The 18,073-nt window shown below is 31.4% G+C and overlaps 1 protein-coding gene across 5 annotated transcripts in view; it reads left to right on the top strand.

Annotated features, from left to right (window-relative positions):
- LOC126887224 (uncharacterized) overlaps positions 1–18,073 on the top strand; it is a 158,959-nt gene that overhangs the window by 25,013 nt on the left and 115,873 nt on the right. For all 5 annotated transcript variants that reach the window (XM_050654626.1, XM_050654628.1, XM_050654629.1 and 2 more), the window contains exons 2-3: positions 12,621–12,800; positions 14,664–14,978. In XM_050654626.1, the coding sequence (XP_050510583.1) occupies positions 12,621–12,800; positions 14,664–14,978 (495 nt within the window). The remainder of the gene's footprint in view (positions 1–12,620; positions 12,801–14,663; positions 14,979–18,073) is intronic.

The raw sequence follows: 18,073 nt of genomic DNA, 5'->3' as shown, positions 1-18,073 counted from the left end.
ACCAATTTTCGCTTTTCTAAATAGAAGCGTTCTGGAGATATTTAAGAAAAACTAATTACATGACGCCATCTTCAAAGAGCTCTAGCTCCCTTAGGAAGCATTTTCGGACTAGGTGAATTTGGTTAAATTGTCTTAAAATTATTTGAAGAATCTCTTGTCTTCGTTTGTCGGTAGAGTTTCTGGACACCCTGTATAATAATAGACAATTTCAACTACCTATTCCCAAATTTTCATCCTTCCTTTATTTTTTTGGAAGTTTTCGTAAAATTTTGTGTTCCCTGATTGGGCTAATAAGGAAGTTACACTTTTACATTACTAAAAGAACACGTTAAATATATTAAATAAATGAAATATATAGTACGTAATATTTATATTTTTGAGGATGGAGAAACGATCCAAATATGCACCGAGCAATTGTTGTATGAAACGTATATCAACAAGACACACTTGTTATCAGAAATCCTTAACACCGATAACCTTTGGTGGGGTTGATTTAGGTTTAAAAATGATGCGACTCAAAAATGTACATTTACTACTAAAGAGGTTAAATACACAATTTATAACACGATTAAAACCGGAATCACAAAACGCCGAGATCATAAAACAAACACATGATTTGCCTTTACTAAATATAGGTCTGGATCCCGCGTATGAAAAAAAAGTTGATTAATAGCAAGCTGAAAATTTGTTAATAGCTTAAGGGTGTCTAGTCAGACAAACTTTGATATATGGGAACACTGGAACAGGGGAAGTTTTAATTGTGGAACAGGTTAAAAATTTGGAACGGTCAGACAATGAAAACGTCACATGTATTTTGTCCTACAGAACAGACTTAAACTCTCCGAACAGAGTTTAAACTCTCATACAAAAATCAGACTGCTATTTTTCACCAAATGGGCGATTCATTGAGCGGAACATGTAGAATATGTCAAATGACAAGAATTATGACAGGTGATAAATAGCAGTCTGATTTTTGCATGAGAGTTTAATCTCTGTTCGGAGAGTTTAAGTCTATTCTTTCGGACAAAATAAATGTGCCGTTTTCGTGGTCTGACCGTTCCAAATTTTTAACCTGTTCCACAATTAAAACTGCCCCTGTTCCAGTGTTCCCATATATCAAAGTTTATCCGACTAGACACCCTTAAGCTATTAACAAATTTTCAGCTTGCTATTAATCAACTTTTTTTTCATACGCGGGATCCAGACCTAATAAGAAAATATATACAAATAGAATCATTGAAATGCGATGTTTTATCATAAATTTTATGGCGACAATTGTAAAAAAGTTTTGCCAAAAATTTTTATCAATATAAAACTGACGTTTATGTTATTAATGATACACATTATGTTGACACTTGCTAAAAATTCAGATAATTTATGTTGCGACGTCATAAGTTAGTAGAAATTTGCAAGAATATCTATACCCTGTTTTTAAACTAGAAGGAGCAAACTCAAAAGATAGATTCACTCCCAATAATGTCAGTAGAAAAACCACCAAAATATCTTCTTTTTTGGTTGATCATGTTGGCCTTCGACGGTAATCCATAAATATTATATTATAAAGAATTCTAAAAACAACTGTTTTTTATATAAATGCAGACTAAAAATCTAAAAATTAAAGGAATAGCATAGAAAACACAAAACATCGCCGATATAACTGAATTTACCTATGAAATGCCAATAGTGTAAAAATTTTATAGTAAACTTGCCTGAGGTTGGACCAATTACAGACAAGCATTACGGCGCGGTGAATTTGAATTACTCCTCCTGGTTTAAAAAACAGAGCATATTAATGGGACAGTGGCCTAAACGTCAAATTGTTAACATTTTCTGACCTAAGACCATTTAGAGGATAATAGCTGAATATGAATAAGGAATTCCATGTTACCATATTAGAAACCACAAGGTGAAAGACCGCAATCAATTAGTAAAGCAGCTTTAAATCAAGGCTATGCAAGTCTTATGCTATGCAAGTCCGTCTTGCATGGCATATTATCTCTTGTCTAGCCTGACCTTTTTATATCAGAGCTATTTCTGTGCAATTTTTGATATCACTTTCATGTTGCCAACAAAAGAAATATACCAAAACATTAACTTTAGATATTTTAGCTGGAAATTTCAGTCCAACATTAAAAATATATTCAAGTTTCAATCACAAATTATTATTACTTCCAATAAATAACATTTAAATTTACACAATAAGGTTAAGTTTTATTCTAAATTTTAAATTTTGTTATATTGGCAACATGAAATTTGACAACTTGCATCAAAATAGCATGAAAAATAGAACATGTTTTAATTTTTCGTCTAGCACAGGAATTGCATGGAAATAGCGCGTGGGCATGCGCAGGTGCATGATCTATCTTGCATGGCTCTTGCCTAGCATGAAAATAGCATAATGTAAAACTGTCTGTAGAGCAACTGCAAACAGATGTAACTCCAACAAGCACATCTACTGTACCCACTGCAATGGGCATTTCAAGAAGGAAAGTCAGGTGAAGCTTCACAATTAAACACAAGACTCGAATGGAGCATAGACAAGAAACACGTCGCTCTTACAGCATTATTAGACATCGAGTATTTGACTAATAGAGACTGAAACGAAATTTTAGAGAAGGAAAGTCTCAATGCCTTCTTCTTCAGGTGCCGTCTCCGCTACGGAGGTTGGCAATCATCATAGCTATTTTAATTTTTGAGGCAGTAGCTCTAAATAGTTGTTTCGAGCTGCATCCAAACCACTCTCTCAGGTTCTTCAACCATGAAATTCGTCTTCTTCCGACTTCTCAATGCCTACCAATCGCTTATTTTTCAGTGAACGACCGTAGCTCAACGGCGTGACCACTGGCCTCATACGCCAGAACATGCAGGTTCGAGTCCTGCCAACGACAATCAATTTTTCATCTAAAAATGATACGAGCCGTTTCACCGTGCCTCGGAGAGCACGTTAAGCCGTCGCGTCGGTCCCTCTAGGCTAGTGTACATCAACACTAGTTACTTGAAACAGGGTTAAAGATGTAATTGGCGCCGGAACAATCCGAAAGGATCTACCGGCAAAAATGCCATACGATATTATTATTATTACTTATTTTTCAACCAATTCGAAATCCGAATTGGTAATGTGGTATTGGGGTTTTTCTGTAATAACAGTGTCTATTCTTTTTCGGAGAAGTCTTTCAAACACTTTGGAGGAGTACTTAGCAGAAGGCTAATAGGGCGATAGGGTGAAGGTTGGGTTGAGTCTTTGTTGGGTTTATGGATTAGGATGATTTGAACTACCTTCCATTGGGAGAGAAAGTAGCACATTCTTAGGACAGCATTATACAGTGGGTGATCAAATTATTAGAGCCACCTAGTAAAATTCAATGTTTTACAAAAAGGATATATATTTGAGCTATATAATATATTATTACGTTTGTTTCCATTTGACTATCTTCTTACACTTTATGAAAGTGCAATAAATAGTCTGACAATAGTGGCAATGCGTGACTCATATGCCATTGTTTGTCAGCGCTGTCCAGCCTAGCTTGCAACTCATGTGCTTATTATTTTGTATTCTTGGTGTTTAGAGTTATAATAACCTTTGAGAGTTTCCATTGCTCCCTAGTGATATTCTGACAGCGCTGTACTATTTTTTGTGAATTTATTAAACATTGCACGTTCGTTACACTAGTGGTACCAGAACATCATGGGAAAAGCTAAAGACATCTCACCAAGGAAAATAGCAGAAATAAAAACTTTATTATTCAACACTAATCACTTCAACAGTTGATAGCATCCATTTCTTAAAGTTTCAAAGGCAACAGTGGACCGTATAAAGAAAAAACTTACATACCATTAAACAAAAAGTAAAATTTTCTGAGGTGACTAATAATTTGATTATCCACTGTATATATAATACATTAGTAGCTTTATTGCTTCTTCAGATAGTTCTTTGAGTACTAGTCCTGTTATGAGGTCGTATCCAGGTGATTTTTTTGTATCTAGGTTTTTGATTATTTCTTCGATTTCGGTACTGACATAAAATGTGTTCTGCTGTTTCTTCTTTTAGACGACAGAATCTGCATAATCATCTACAAAACCTATTAGCTTCAGCTGCCTTATCAGCTTACAGCGCCCTTGGTCATTTCATCTGCTTTTTCATTGCTGTTGACCCTCGTTCCCCGGTACCCAGACTACTATAATCTTGCTACGGTCTCTGTCTCCTAGCTTATTTAGGGTACCGACATAATCCCAAACTAGCTTAGAATGTTATTAGCCTAAAAATTTATTGAGCTCGCTATGTTTTAGGAGTTTACTATTTTTATAGGGAATAAGCCACACTTTTGCTTTAATTAAAATTGTGGCTTACTCCCAATAAAAATATTAAATTGTATTAAGGTGCAACATGAATATAGCTTCAGAACAATATGTCTCAAGAGCGTTATTCAAATTTTAATTGCCTGAAACAATTTTCCGATAATTTTTATGTTTTACTCTAGTAAACGTTTACTTTCTTAAACTCTATAAATAGTATAGGATTTATTCATAGCTCTTCCATGCTAGATCTTATCACAACCTCGAAGTATGTGGCTATAATCGTGCGAATCGTAAAGTTTACTTTTATATTTATAGCCTTTTTAATGATGCATGTTGCCAACTGAAATTTCTTTGTTAGAAAATTTTTAAATATGGCCATTAATTTTTTATGGAGGGCTGTTAAATAATTTTAAAATTAGCACGAGCGAACTTATATTATGTTATTATGTGTTTGGTGGCTTCCCTGCGTTACACATTATTATTTCAGTATCTTGCTCCACATTGGCACATATTGTCTAAATTCAGCTAGATCAGGTAGTTTATACTGCAGAATTGTACAAAGATATAGTCAAAAGTTTCTAATGTTCTCATCATACTAAAACTCGACTCTCCGGCGCTTTAAAACTGGAACAGATTGGCTAAGGATCCAGTAAAAAAATCTTGGAGAAGGCAAAGATATTTTACTCTTCTTGATTTCATCTTTCAGTACTCTCAAAGGAATAACGGATAAAATCGTGATTGAACGTCTATTGAAATCTGACGGTCTATTTAGTCCAGTCGCCAGGGGGGTACAACGGCCTCCTTAATTCAGATGGACTTACCCAAGTTTTTTTATGTATTTTGACCCGTAGAACACGAATTTTTTGGGTAACAGTTGATCCGGATGTCGATAAGATTGTTACGAGGATTGTTATAAACAAAGAACTTGAGGAATCACATAACAGCGATTTTTCTCAAAACAAAACATGTTCTTGTATTTTTTGGGTGATACTAAGCAAAAAATGTCCTTACAAGTTTTTTTGTAGAATGCATAGTTTTCGAGATAAACGCGGTTGAACTTTCAAAAAAATCGAAAAATTGCAATTTTTGAACCCGAATAACTTTTGATCAAAAAATAAAATAGCAATTCTGCTTACTGCATTTGAAAGTTCAAGTCAAATTCTATCTGTTTTGATTATTTGCATTGCTAAAAATTGATTTTTTTTATTGTTAAGCAAAGCTATAAGCACATAGTGTTTCCCGTGCCCAATGCATGCGTTTTAATTAATGTAAATACATTTAAAACATCATTCAAGCACTATGTGTTTATACCTTTGTTTAACAATAAAAAAATTAATTTTTAATAATGAAAATAATCAAAACCGATAGAATTTGACTTGAACTTTCAAATGCGGTAAGCAGAATTGCTATTTTATTTTTTAATCAAAAGTTATTCGGGTTCAAAAATTGCAGTTTTTCGATTTTTTGAAAGTTTAACCGCGTTTATGTCGAAAACTATGCATCCTACGAATAAACTTATTAAACCATTTTTTTGCTTAGAATGACCCCAAAAATACAAAAAAATGTTTTATTTTGCGAAAAGTCGCTGTTATATGATTCCTCAAGTTCTTTGTTTATAACAATCTTATCGACATCCGGATCAACTGTTACCCAAAAAATTCGTGTTCTACGGGTCAAAATACATAAAAAAAACTTGAGTAAGTCCATCTGAATTCAGGAGGCCGTTGTACCCCCCTGGCGACAAGACTAATTAGTAAATCATGTAATACACCTATACTAAAATCACAATAAAGAAGCACTAGAAATAAACAAAACCCAATACGTTTAATGCTACAAGGAGCACTCCCGAATCATGATTTACAATGTATAAACTTTGTAAATCATGATTTGGGATTTACAATGTATATACATTGTAAATCATGATTTGGGAGTGCTCCTTGTAACATTCAGCGTTTCTTGGTTTGTTACATATTATCAAAAAGTTACCAAACAAGAGACGAATAATTATTATGATATGTATTATCATATTATTATATTTTATCATATTTCGTTTTTTGTATCCATTGGAATAATAATGTCATTCAAAACACACCTATTAAGTTAATAAACGTTTTTTAAAACAAGTTTATAAAGGTTATCTGCCGAAGACTTATGAATTGCCAATCCAAAATATTTTTACAAATCGAAAAATATACGTTAAAGTAAATAAAAATAGCGATTTGTTTATGTTTATATCCAATATCGGGATAATCTCTTTTCCAAAGCCTATTTTGAGCGCATTTGTTATTTTACTATATATTTAATTAGTATACAGACTGTTTGGTTTTAAATTAACTTAAGAAGAAGAAGAAGAAGAAGCAAATTGTTCAATGTGCTATTCTTTTTCTCATAGACATCTTTCAGTGCATTCATTAAGATGGATGTGACAGAAAAAAAGGCACGTCTGTGATTACAGACATTGATAATATTTATGCTAGTTGTCGATAGATGGCGCTACAATCGAAAAAAAAATATTTACGAAATATATAATATATTATCTACGAATATAATCTGTATAATTTATAAGACTATACAACTCAAAGAAAATACCATTTTATAAATGCAATAAACACAATTGATTTGATTTTATGCCAAATTACAAATAAGATGTGACAACTGTCAGATTTAACTAAAATGTCATGTTAGAATAAATGCTATAAATGTATATTATCACGGATTTACCTTTTTTTCTATCATTTGTGACGCACTGAAAATTGCTCTTGAAAAGAAGCATAACTCCAAATTGTAAGTGAATTTTCCCTTATTCCGCGACGATGAGCTGGTCAAATACCCAAGTAGGTGGAGGCCAATAAACTAAAGAAGAAGAAGAAGATATACGCTCTATAAATGACAACACTGCTTCCCCGCTGCCCACTTAACTGAGCACTTCATTCTCATAAGCAATGTTGCCGATTTTAGCTCTTCCTTCATTGGGGTATATCTAATCAAAACACTAAACAGTCTGTATCTATATATCAATCGTCTCCATTTATCTCTTTCTTCCGTTTGCTTAATCATTCCATCTCATTTGCGGCCAAACTCTCGATTTTTTACGGTATGTGGTGTCCAACGTCTGATCTCTCTTTTTTTTAATTTTCCTTCTTTATAATTTTCTTATGTCTAGCTCATCTCTATTATAGTTTTAAAACGACTGTTATTTTTGTTTTGTTTCTTATTCATCCATTTTTCTTTCTGTCTCGCAATTTTATCCTCCATATTTGTTTTTCCATGAGTCCATGAGTTTTCCATGTTCTTTTGAGTTTATTTTATTCCGCATTTGTCTTTCCATGGTTCTTTGAGCCTAACATAAGACAATACATGAAATAAAGAATATAAACTCACAATGAGTTGAGATGTTTTGTATAATTTTGTTAGCATTTAAAGTAGGTAGTATTTTTATTGTGGTAGTTAGTCACACCTGATTTTCTTAACACATGACTCATATTCTATCATCAAATGATTTAATTGTATTACTTAGAACTCATTCCTAATTCTCCAGTCATATATGGCCCGAACATTTATAAATATTAGTTGCCATATGTACCTTTTAAGTTGAAAACCATAAATTTAATATTAGTTTCAATGCCTTTAAAATTGTAACAAAGAAATTACTATAAACTGATACAATATACTATGTTTGCAATAAAGAAAATTTTTATTTTAAACGATTGAGAAAAGGGTCCTTCATAAATATTTTTCGGCACGCTTTTGTCATCCGCAAGAAAGTATTGAAAATATCGCGCTTAAATTTTACGTAGCACTTTGTTATTATTGATTTTTTAACTATCATTCACCCATTACAAAAAAGAATGTGTACTTTGTACGCACGTAAGAAGTTATACTTCTATTATATAATTTCAAAGAAATAAATATACTTAACAGGTTATTTGTATTTTATTTAATTACTAGCTGACCCGGCAGACTTCGTACTGCCTCAATAGATAAAAACAAACTTTTGTATACAATAAACTTAAAATGAACAAAAGGAATTCGTAATTAATAAACAAAATTGCTCGATGTGAATGAGGTTTTATTATTATTTTTAATTATTAATTACACATGATGTTTGAAATAATAAAGTTTAGTTAGAAGTAACAAAATAAAGTTTGTAGTGCAACAGTTACAATCTTAAATTTGTTTATCTTATAATGAATATAACAGCTTTATTATATCTACATTCAAAACAACCCTCTATTAATGATTGGGTTCGGGGAGATTCCAAGTCTATAGGTGTTGATTAAATAAAATTAAATTCAATTAAAATTAAATAAAAAAGTAAATGAAGTAAATTAAATGAAATTGAATAAACGTAAATAAAAATAAATAAAACTGAATAAAATTAAATACAAATAAATAAAATCATATTAACTTAAATACAATTAAATAAAGCTAAAAAAAATTAAATAAAAATAATAAATAAATTAAAAAATAATAATAAAATTAAATAAAAGAAAATATAGTCTAATAAAAATAAATAAAATTTAATAAAATGAAATAAAATAAAATACTTAAATTAAATAAAATTAAACAAAATGAATTAAAATTAAATAAAATTTTATAATTTGCTGCTTGTTCTTTTCGTGTGCTCAGAATTTTTCTCCTGCTTACGGTTCCGTTTAGAGATATTTTTTGAAAATTTGCAAAATTAAAAAATTCATATTTTGTCCAATTTGAGTCCCAAAGTTAAACTGTTCCACTTCTCTTCTATGAAATTTGTCGCTCGTTCTTCTGTCCTCAGAATATTGCTACGGCTTGATATATTGTATTTCGGACACCGATTGTGCTAGAGAAAAAATTTTAGTACGGTTCTGCTCGGAATTCTAGTCTAGCAAGGAGTCTACCTACTTAATTTCATATTTTTCACGTCATTATTGTGAGAGTTACGGCGTCATGGGCAACCCCCTAATGACGTACGGGTATGAAATATAGACAGCAACCTACTCCCAGTACAGTCCAATATACCTGCAAAATTTCATAAATATCGGTCACCTTTCGTTTCGGAGGAGTATGGTAACAAACACTGCGACCGGCGAATTTTTATATAGATGTAAAATATTTAAATGGCTATTAAAAAATAACGGTCTGAGATAGAAAATTGAAAATTTAGGATTATATGTATCTTTTGCTTCTACATCTCATAAAAATAGTAAAAAACGGTTTTTCCAAAAATTAAAAAATATATCAGGGGGGGCAACCCCCCTTATGACGTACGGGTATGAAACTCCATATTATCCTATTCCCAGTCCGCTAGAATATACATGTAAAATTTCATAAAAATCTGTTCAGTCGTTCTCGAGTTATAAATGGTGTAACTAACATAACCTCGACTTTCTTTTATATATCTAGATTAAGATTAAACTAACTTTCTTACCTACCATTTTTAAAATTTTTTTATTAAAACGATACCAAAAATTAAAAAAAAAGAATATGAATCGTCCGGGATTTGAACCCGGGACCTCTCGATCTCCGGTCACACGCTTTCCCACTGACCTATATTCCCTTCGCTTTGACAGGTTACAAGATTTCTCATACATACTGACAAATTTAATAGACCAAGTGAAGTATACAAAAATACTTTAAATATACTTACTATTATTATAACATATCTTATTCCCGAGGAAGACAAATCCAAAGACACAAAAATTATAATAAATAATACATTTACTAAAAACACTAATATATCCTTTTAATGACTTATTTGCGCTGACAGCGCTGATACATACATATCTTGAAAGATTAGCAACGAACTACATACTGTCTGTGTGCGCATGCGCCCGGTATTATAAAATTTCACTCTCGATCGTAAATAAGGACAGGGGTCTGCGTAACTTGGAACCATATGGGAAACTTTTTTAATATCAATTTTACGAAAAAAAGTCATTCTTTATAAAGTGCTCTGCATAGTCTAAAACCTAAGATGATAACATCAGATATCAAATTTTGTCAACAGTATACGAGGTATGTCAAAAAATATGAATTTCGCTCAAGAGCAAACTACCTTTATATTTCAAAATATCAAAAAATTTTATTATGAAAAGTTATTTGTAATTAAAAATTATATTAAAATGTGCAATAACTGCCTTCTACTTGAAAAAAAAAAATTTCTGAAATTTTCCTAAATTACCGATTCCGAACATCATTTTTATTTATTAGACATGTAATAACTCTTTTATTAATAATTTCAGGAAAAAAAGTTATTCTTCATAAAAATCTGTGCATAGTCTAAACCTCAAGATGCAACCATCAGTTATCCAAGTTTGTTAATTTTATACGAGGTGTGTCATAATATGAATTTAGAAAGAATTTAGAAATAATTCTTTCTAAATTCATATTATTTGACACACCTCGTATAAAATTAACAAACTTGGATAACTGATGGTTGCATCTTGAGATTTAGACCATGCACAGATTTTTATGAAGAATAACTTTTTTTCCTAAAATTATTAATAAAAGAGTTATTACATGTCTAATAAATAAAAATGATGTTCAGAATCGGTAATTTACGAAAATTTCAGAAATTTTTTTTTCAAGTAGAAGGCTGGAATTGCATATTTGAATATGGTTTTTAATTACAAATAACTTTTCATAATAAAATTTTTTGATATTTTGAAATATAAAGGTAGTTTGCTCTTGAGCGAAATTCATATTTTTTGACATACCTCGTATACTGTTGACAAAATTTGATATCTGATGATTGCATCTTCGGTTTTAGACTATGCAGAGCACTTTATAAAGAATGACTTTTTTTCGTAAAATTGATATTAAAAAAGGTTTGCCATATGGTTCCAAGTTACGCAGACACCCTGTATAACTTCAAAAATTGAAGTACAAAGAAGAATCAGATTGCTGCGTGAGCAGAGTTTGGAAAGTTAAGATGGTTACTAAAAAGCACAAAGATACAACAGTACGTAAGAACCCGTATATTTGATCAGTACATCCTTCCTGTTATGACGTATGGCTCAGAAACATGGACATTAACAAAGGCCAACATAAACAAAATAGAAATAACTTAAAGAAAAATGGAAAGGTCCATGTTGGGAATAAAACTACAAGACAGAAAATCAAACAAATGGATAAAAGAGAAAACAAAAGTAAAAAATGTAATAGAATATATAACAGGGTTAAAGTGGAGATTTGCGGGCCACAATGCGAGACATGAAGATAAAAGATGGAATGCTAAAATACAAAATTGGAGACCGTGGACAGAAAGAAGAGGAAGACCTCAGATGTGATGGAAGGACGATATTGTAAAAGCTGCAGGAACGTACTGGAAAAGCGCAGCCAAGGACAGACAGATATGGAGAGATTTGGGGAAAGTATATGTCCAACGTTGGATAGAAATGCGCTAAAGAAGAAGAAAAAGAAGAGAAGATTCATCCATTACAAACAAAGCTTAAATTATGCGGTAAAATAAACTTCTGGATCAGAAAAACTGTCAGTATGATTTTGTTATTTTTATCTCTAACTAAGCTGTTTGCTGTTTTTTGGCATCATATACAGTAAAACCTCTATATAACGGACCTCTATTTAACAGACTTCGGATATAACGGACAAAAAATTCGATCAAATGTAAAAAAAGTTGAATGCAAAAAAATACGAAAAATCGGATTCTGGAAGAAAAATCAGCGTGCTAACGCCGCCGATGGATTGCATCGATTGACTGCTATAATTGTTGCCAAATCTCGCAAACCTAGAGTTGTTAAAGATATGTATAATGCATCATCTGCTCGTTTCATATTATAGCTCTCATAAGGCATGGTTCACCACAGACATTTTCAAAAATTGGTTTTTTTTTAAAGAATTTGTACTTGCAGTGAAAAAATTTCAAGCGAAGAACAGGAAATACCGCCGAAAGAGGTGAAATATATTGATTTTAGACAACGCTCCTGCTTATCCTCCTGAAAATATTTGACATTCAGAAGATGGCAACTTTGATTGTTTGTTTTTACCAAAAATACATCGCTTATTCAACCCATGGATCAGTGAATAGTTTTGGCAACTCAATGAGTACTTATATTGCAGAAAGTTTTTAGATGAAATAGAGAAGTAAAAAAATAGCACGCAAAACTTGATACCTTTTTAATTTACAAATGTGTACACTGTATCTAAATACAGTGGGTACATGTTATCAAAATAAATTTTTTTTATTTATTTGAACTCTATTTTTGTATAACGGACTTTCGGCTTTAACTGACATTCCTTCTCCCCAATTAGTCCGTTATATCGAGGTTTTACTGTAATGTATTTAAATATGTATAATATTATTACTGATATCTTTTTTTCAGTTTGACAATGAACCTGAACCAGAACCAGTACAAACCAAGGTTGGATGTGCCGGATGCCCTACTGATATCGATCCCAAAGCTGATGGCGTTCAAAAATTGGTAAATGCAGCCTTAAGTCATATCGAGTCTGAACGTGACACCAAGCATGTCGCAGTCAAAGTCCTTAGAGTTCAAACACAGGTTAGTAGGCAATTTTTATTACAGTAATTGAAGAATATTAGATTTGATGATTACATACGGTTCGTATCACATAAAATAAGGTATATAGACCAGGGCGCATCTGTAAAAATATTAGTACATTTGGATGTTGAGAGGTGACTCATATTTTTTTGCAAAAATTGCTTGAAAATAACTCATATAATAATATTTGAGTTATCCTCCCACTCAAAAAGGTCCGGAACATTGTTTAAATAATCAAAATGTCAATAAATTAAGGAAAAATTCGATTTTTTTCTTGGTTTTTTGAATTTAACTTTAAAAGTTTTCATTTTCAAGAAAAGTAGCACCGACATAAAAGTTGCGTAATTAAATTTCCTACAATATAGGATTAACTGAAAATCTTAAAAATAGTCACCCTTGTTGCAAAATAGCAATAATTTCGAAAAAACCATAAAAACAAGTATTCGCATTTTACGTTTTTCAACCATTTATGCTACACTTAGGACCTTCATATTTCACCCAGAAAAACTTTATAATATGATAAAACAATACTGTAAATTTCATTAAGACTGGTTTAATAGATTTTGCAAAATAAATTTTGCAATCCAGCTTTCGCAAAAAAATTCATTTTTTCAAAATGTTGCAGCAGTGAAAATAAAGCAGACAGCAAGTTGAATTTTTTTTGCATATAAAAGAGCACTGTACCTTTCATTTGCAATTTGCAAAATTAAAATCGGTTAACTGCCACGGCGTCAGTATTTTTTTAAATAAACATTAATTTTTGGTGCTACGCGCAGGACAGCGGATACGTTCGCTCTGATTAGGCATTCTAATGACCTTTGATAATGATTGACAAATTTTAAGTTTTAGTACATTTCGAAATAAATAAATAAATTTGTTTATTGCAAAATAAAAACACATACTCTGTCCTTTGAAATAACACTTTTTTTAACAAAAACTTTCTTTGTTCATATATTTTAACTTAGAAAATAAAAGTGTATTATTTTTAAACATATGCATTTGTTTAAACAATTTTTCACAAACAATATTCAAATTAGTTTGATTCTTGTGGAATTAAAATATGAACATACAACAAAATATAGAGTAAGAAAATAATATATTAGATAAAGATTGGAAGAAATATTGGTGGAAGTCAACTTGTGTGAATCGAACACCGCTGTCCTGCGCGTAGCACCAAAAATTAATCTTTATTTAAAAAAATTTCTGACGCCGTGGTAGTTAACCGATTTTAATTTTGCAAATTGCAAATGAAAGGTACAGTATTCTTCTATTTGTAAAAAAAATTAACTTACTATCTGCTTTATTTTCAGTCCTGCAACATTTTGAAAAAATGAATTTATTTTGCAAAATCTATTGAACCGATCATAACTTAATAGTATTGTTTTATCATATCATAAAGTTTTTCTGGGTGAAATAATATGAAGGTCCTATGTGTAGCAGAAATGGTTGAAAAACGTAAAATGCGAATACTTGTTTTTTTTATGTTTTTTTCGCAATTTTATTTTGCAATAAGGGTAACGATTGTAAAAATTTTTAACCAATCTTATATTGTAGGAAATTTAATTACGCAACTTTTATTTTGGCGCAACTTTTCTCGGGAAGTGAATACTTTTAAAGTTATAGTCAAAAACGAAGAAAATAAATCGAATTTTTCCTTCATTTTTTGACATTTTGATTATTTAAACAATGTTCCGGACGTTTTTGAGTGGGAGGATAACTCAATTATTATTATATGGGTTAATTCCAAGCAATTTCTGCAAAAAAAATTAGAGTCACCTCTCAACGTCCATCTCAAAACGCCCTGGACTAGTACAAGAAGTAGCTTAAATAGATTGATTGTAACAATGATTTTTCACGTTTTAGGTAGTTGCGGGTATAAAATATATACTTTCGGTCGAAGTCGCTTCAACAAGTTGCCCTAAGAACACCGAGAATTTGGATTGTTCAGTCCAAGATAGTCGTGTTTGCGACGTAGAATATTTAGAGCAACCATGGTTGGGAGTCTCAAAAATCATCAGTAACACCTGTACAAAATCTCAAGAGTTCGATCTTAAAGAGCCGATAGATCCTCCTCCACCGAAGAAAGTGCACAGAGAGTTAGAACCTGACTTCTTGTCAGATTTGGAGTCTCAAATTATCCCAGATAGTCCTAAATCAGAAAAGGAAAATTCAGTACAGGTTAGTCGTATTTTAATAACAAAAAATTGTTAGATATACTCCGGTCAACTTACGCATCCGAGGCTACAAAAATTACCATCAAGCTGAAAATTGGCAGGATTGTTAAAAATACCATCATAAATGAAATCTAAGAAGTCCTCATAAATCCGACCCCTGCTAAATATTTTACGCGGGGTCAAAGGTCACCAAATATGGTTTTTAGCGATTTTCAGCGAAACGGTAAGTTTTATCGTAAAATTAGCTCTAACAAAAAATGTAGATTAGATAATTATCTATAAAAAATGCCTTATTACTTTTTTTCCTGGGAGCCACCGTTTTTGAGATATAACGATTCAAAAAGTGGTAATCGTCATAATATGCGCACACGTTTCCACACCACCTTTGAGGTAGTGTACTTAGTCCGTTTTTTTAACGTGGTTTCCCCAGTGGGCCTATTCCACGGATCTGTTATGATTCTGTTTAATTTAAAGCTATTTAATAATTGATATTGGCAAGGGTTAAAAATGATAAAACTTTATATAAAGCGGTATAAATTAAAAAAAAGGGAAATTTATCAAACTGGTTCATAATTTTCTAATACTTCTGCTTCCCTTGTTCTTCTTCTCATTGTTCTTCTTCCTCTTCTTCATCTTCTAGTTCTTCTTCCTCTTCTTCTTCTTGTTCTTCTTCTTCTTCTTCTTCTTCTTCTTCTTCTTCTTCTTCTTGTTCATCCTGGGTTTTTTCACGCTCTTCATTACATTCCTGGCCGCAAAATAAGCATTGTTTTTTAAAACAAAAAGCTGGTTCACTTACACGTGCTCTAGTAAGAGGAGGACTTTTGGTCGATATACTGGCTTCTTGTTTTTCATATTGTCTTTTAATAGCTGCAGCAATAGAATACTTTCGAGTATAACTTTTACGACACTCTACATTTCTGCTGTTTAAGAAATTCTAAAAATCCATCAGCTCTTTCAGTACTTGCATTGATTAATGTTTTTATACCACGTTCAACGGTAACAATTTCACCTTCATTTAAAATTTTAGCGCAAATAAAACAATATTCTGACATTTTTGTTATAACAATGAAAATAACACGAAATACACGATAAAAAAATATAGGTTTAACACGTATTTTCACTCCGAAGTAGTACTCAAGACTAATTAATTAATACCTCGAGGGTGTCATCTACCTGAACGATTTCGCCACCCAGGAAAATTACGGTGTAATTTGCATAAGTATTTATTAGTACTTAGCAATAAACATTTTGCCTAGAAAGTTGTCTTTCATTATTATGTTCAAACCCTTCTGAGAAGAGAATGGGTAGGGTGATTAGATTAGCTGACGAACGTGTTTATTCCGACAAAACCCATCTTTGCAAATTGAACTAAGGCGCATAAATAAAAAGAATTATTATAAGTTAATACTTTGTCATCTGTTGTATTTTGTTGTGTATTTTTGTTGGGATTAAGCCGTAAAATTCAAATAATTCTTATTATTTTCGCGTTACATTCACTTTGTAAAGATTTTTTTGTTGGCACTGTAATATAATACAGCTTATACATTGCATCCCTCGGTAGACCGCAAGCTGTATAGTAGAAACATTATCATATTTATAATCTTATATTATTATGTGTAATGTAAGTTAAGTTGACCGTAGAATATTATGTTTACTTGTATTACAGCTTCAGTGATGTATATACCTGGTGTACTAATACATATATTATGACGATTAGAAGTCTTTCAACTCTTTGAATTGTTGTATCTCAAAAACAGTGCCTCTTAGGAAAAAACTATTAAGATATTTTTTATAGATAATGATCTAATCTACATTTTTTGTTAGAGCTAATTTTACGATAAAACTTACCGTTTCGCTGAAAATCGCTAAAAAACATATTTGGTGACCTTTGACCCCGGTGACATTTTTTTGGCAGGGGTCGGATTTATGAGGACTTTTTAGACTTCATTTATGATGGTATTTTGAACAATACTGCCAATTTTCAGCTTGATGGTAATTATTGTAGCCTCACTCCTATTTTTGAGTCTTACTAGACCGGTCTAATAGATAGAAATATGTTTTATTGTCAATGAAAATTTTAAAATTTGATGGACAAAGCTTACAAAGAGTCCGAAAATAACAATAAGAAATACAATTTACTGAAATTACATAAATCGTTAATATTACACAATAAAAGATAATGAAAATGAAATAAAAACAATATATTGCAAAATTTAAATAAATTGCAAATTGCATAATGAAACCTTAGAAACTAAAAAGTTTAAGAAAAGATGAAAAGTCCCGATGCAAAATTTATTAAAAATAAATAATAATTTAAATCTGAAAATTTTTCGTGGAACTATTTTCTTTTTATATTATTATTATATTATCCTTACCAGAGGAAGTTACCAGAACGTAGTTCCACGAAAAGTTTTCAGATTTAAATTATTATTTATTTTCAATAAATTTTCCATCTGGACTTTTCATTTTTTCTTTAAGGAGATGTCGCTACAGTGTCCTAAAAGTTGATTACAAATTATTTTTATAATTCTGCTTAAATACGCAGTTTGATTTCGTTTCAATTCAGAGGTGTTCATGTAGCACCACTGAAGACGTCTAGAGATAGAAACAGCTCTCTCGGGATCGTGAACCACCTCTGAATTGAAATTAAACATAAACTGTCTTTCACTACATAATAAGTTTAAGCTGCTACGCTGCATATGACACCCAAATATAGATAAAAATACTTTAGTATTTTTACTAAATAAGTACTTACTATAGTTACTTTTACATAAGATTACTGCAATTTATTAGTTAAACATTAAGAAACACTTCTGCTGAATAGATAGATATAGTCTTTCAGATAGATATGCTTTTGTCATTTTACAGAACTTTGGGAAAGATGTTGTAGATTTAAGTTGTAAAAGGACATTGTTGTATAGCTTTTTGGCAGAAATATATTATAGATTTCTTTATTAACTCAGTGGACGGGATCGGTAAGTAGACATCAAAGGTTGAATTTCTGGTGGAGTAGTCATGATTAGGTCTTGCAGGAAAGACTTGCTGTTTACGAATTAAGCAAACAATTTCTTCTTCTTCAGGTGCCATCTCCGCTACGGA

This window comes from Diabrotica virgifera, chromosome 6 (assembly GCF_917563875.1).
Source record: "Diabrotica virgifera virgifera chromosome 6, PGI_DIABVI_V3a".
Classification (NCBI taxonomy): Eukaryota; Metazoa; Arthropoda; class Insecta; order Coleoptera; family Chrysomelidae; genus Diabrotica; species Diabrotica virgifera.
This window is presented reverse-complemented; position numbering and strand designations above follow the sequence as displayed.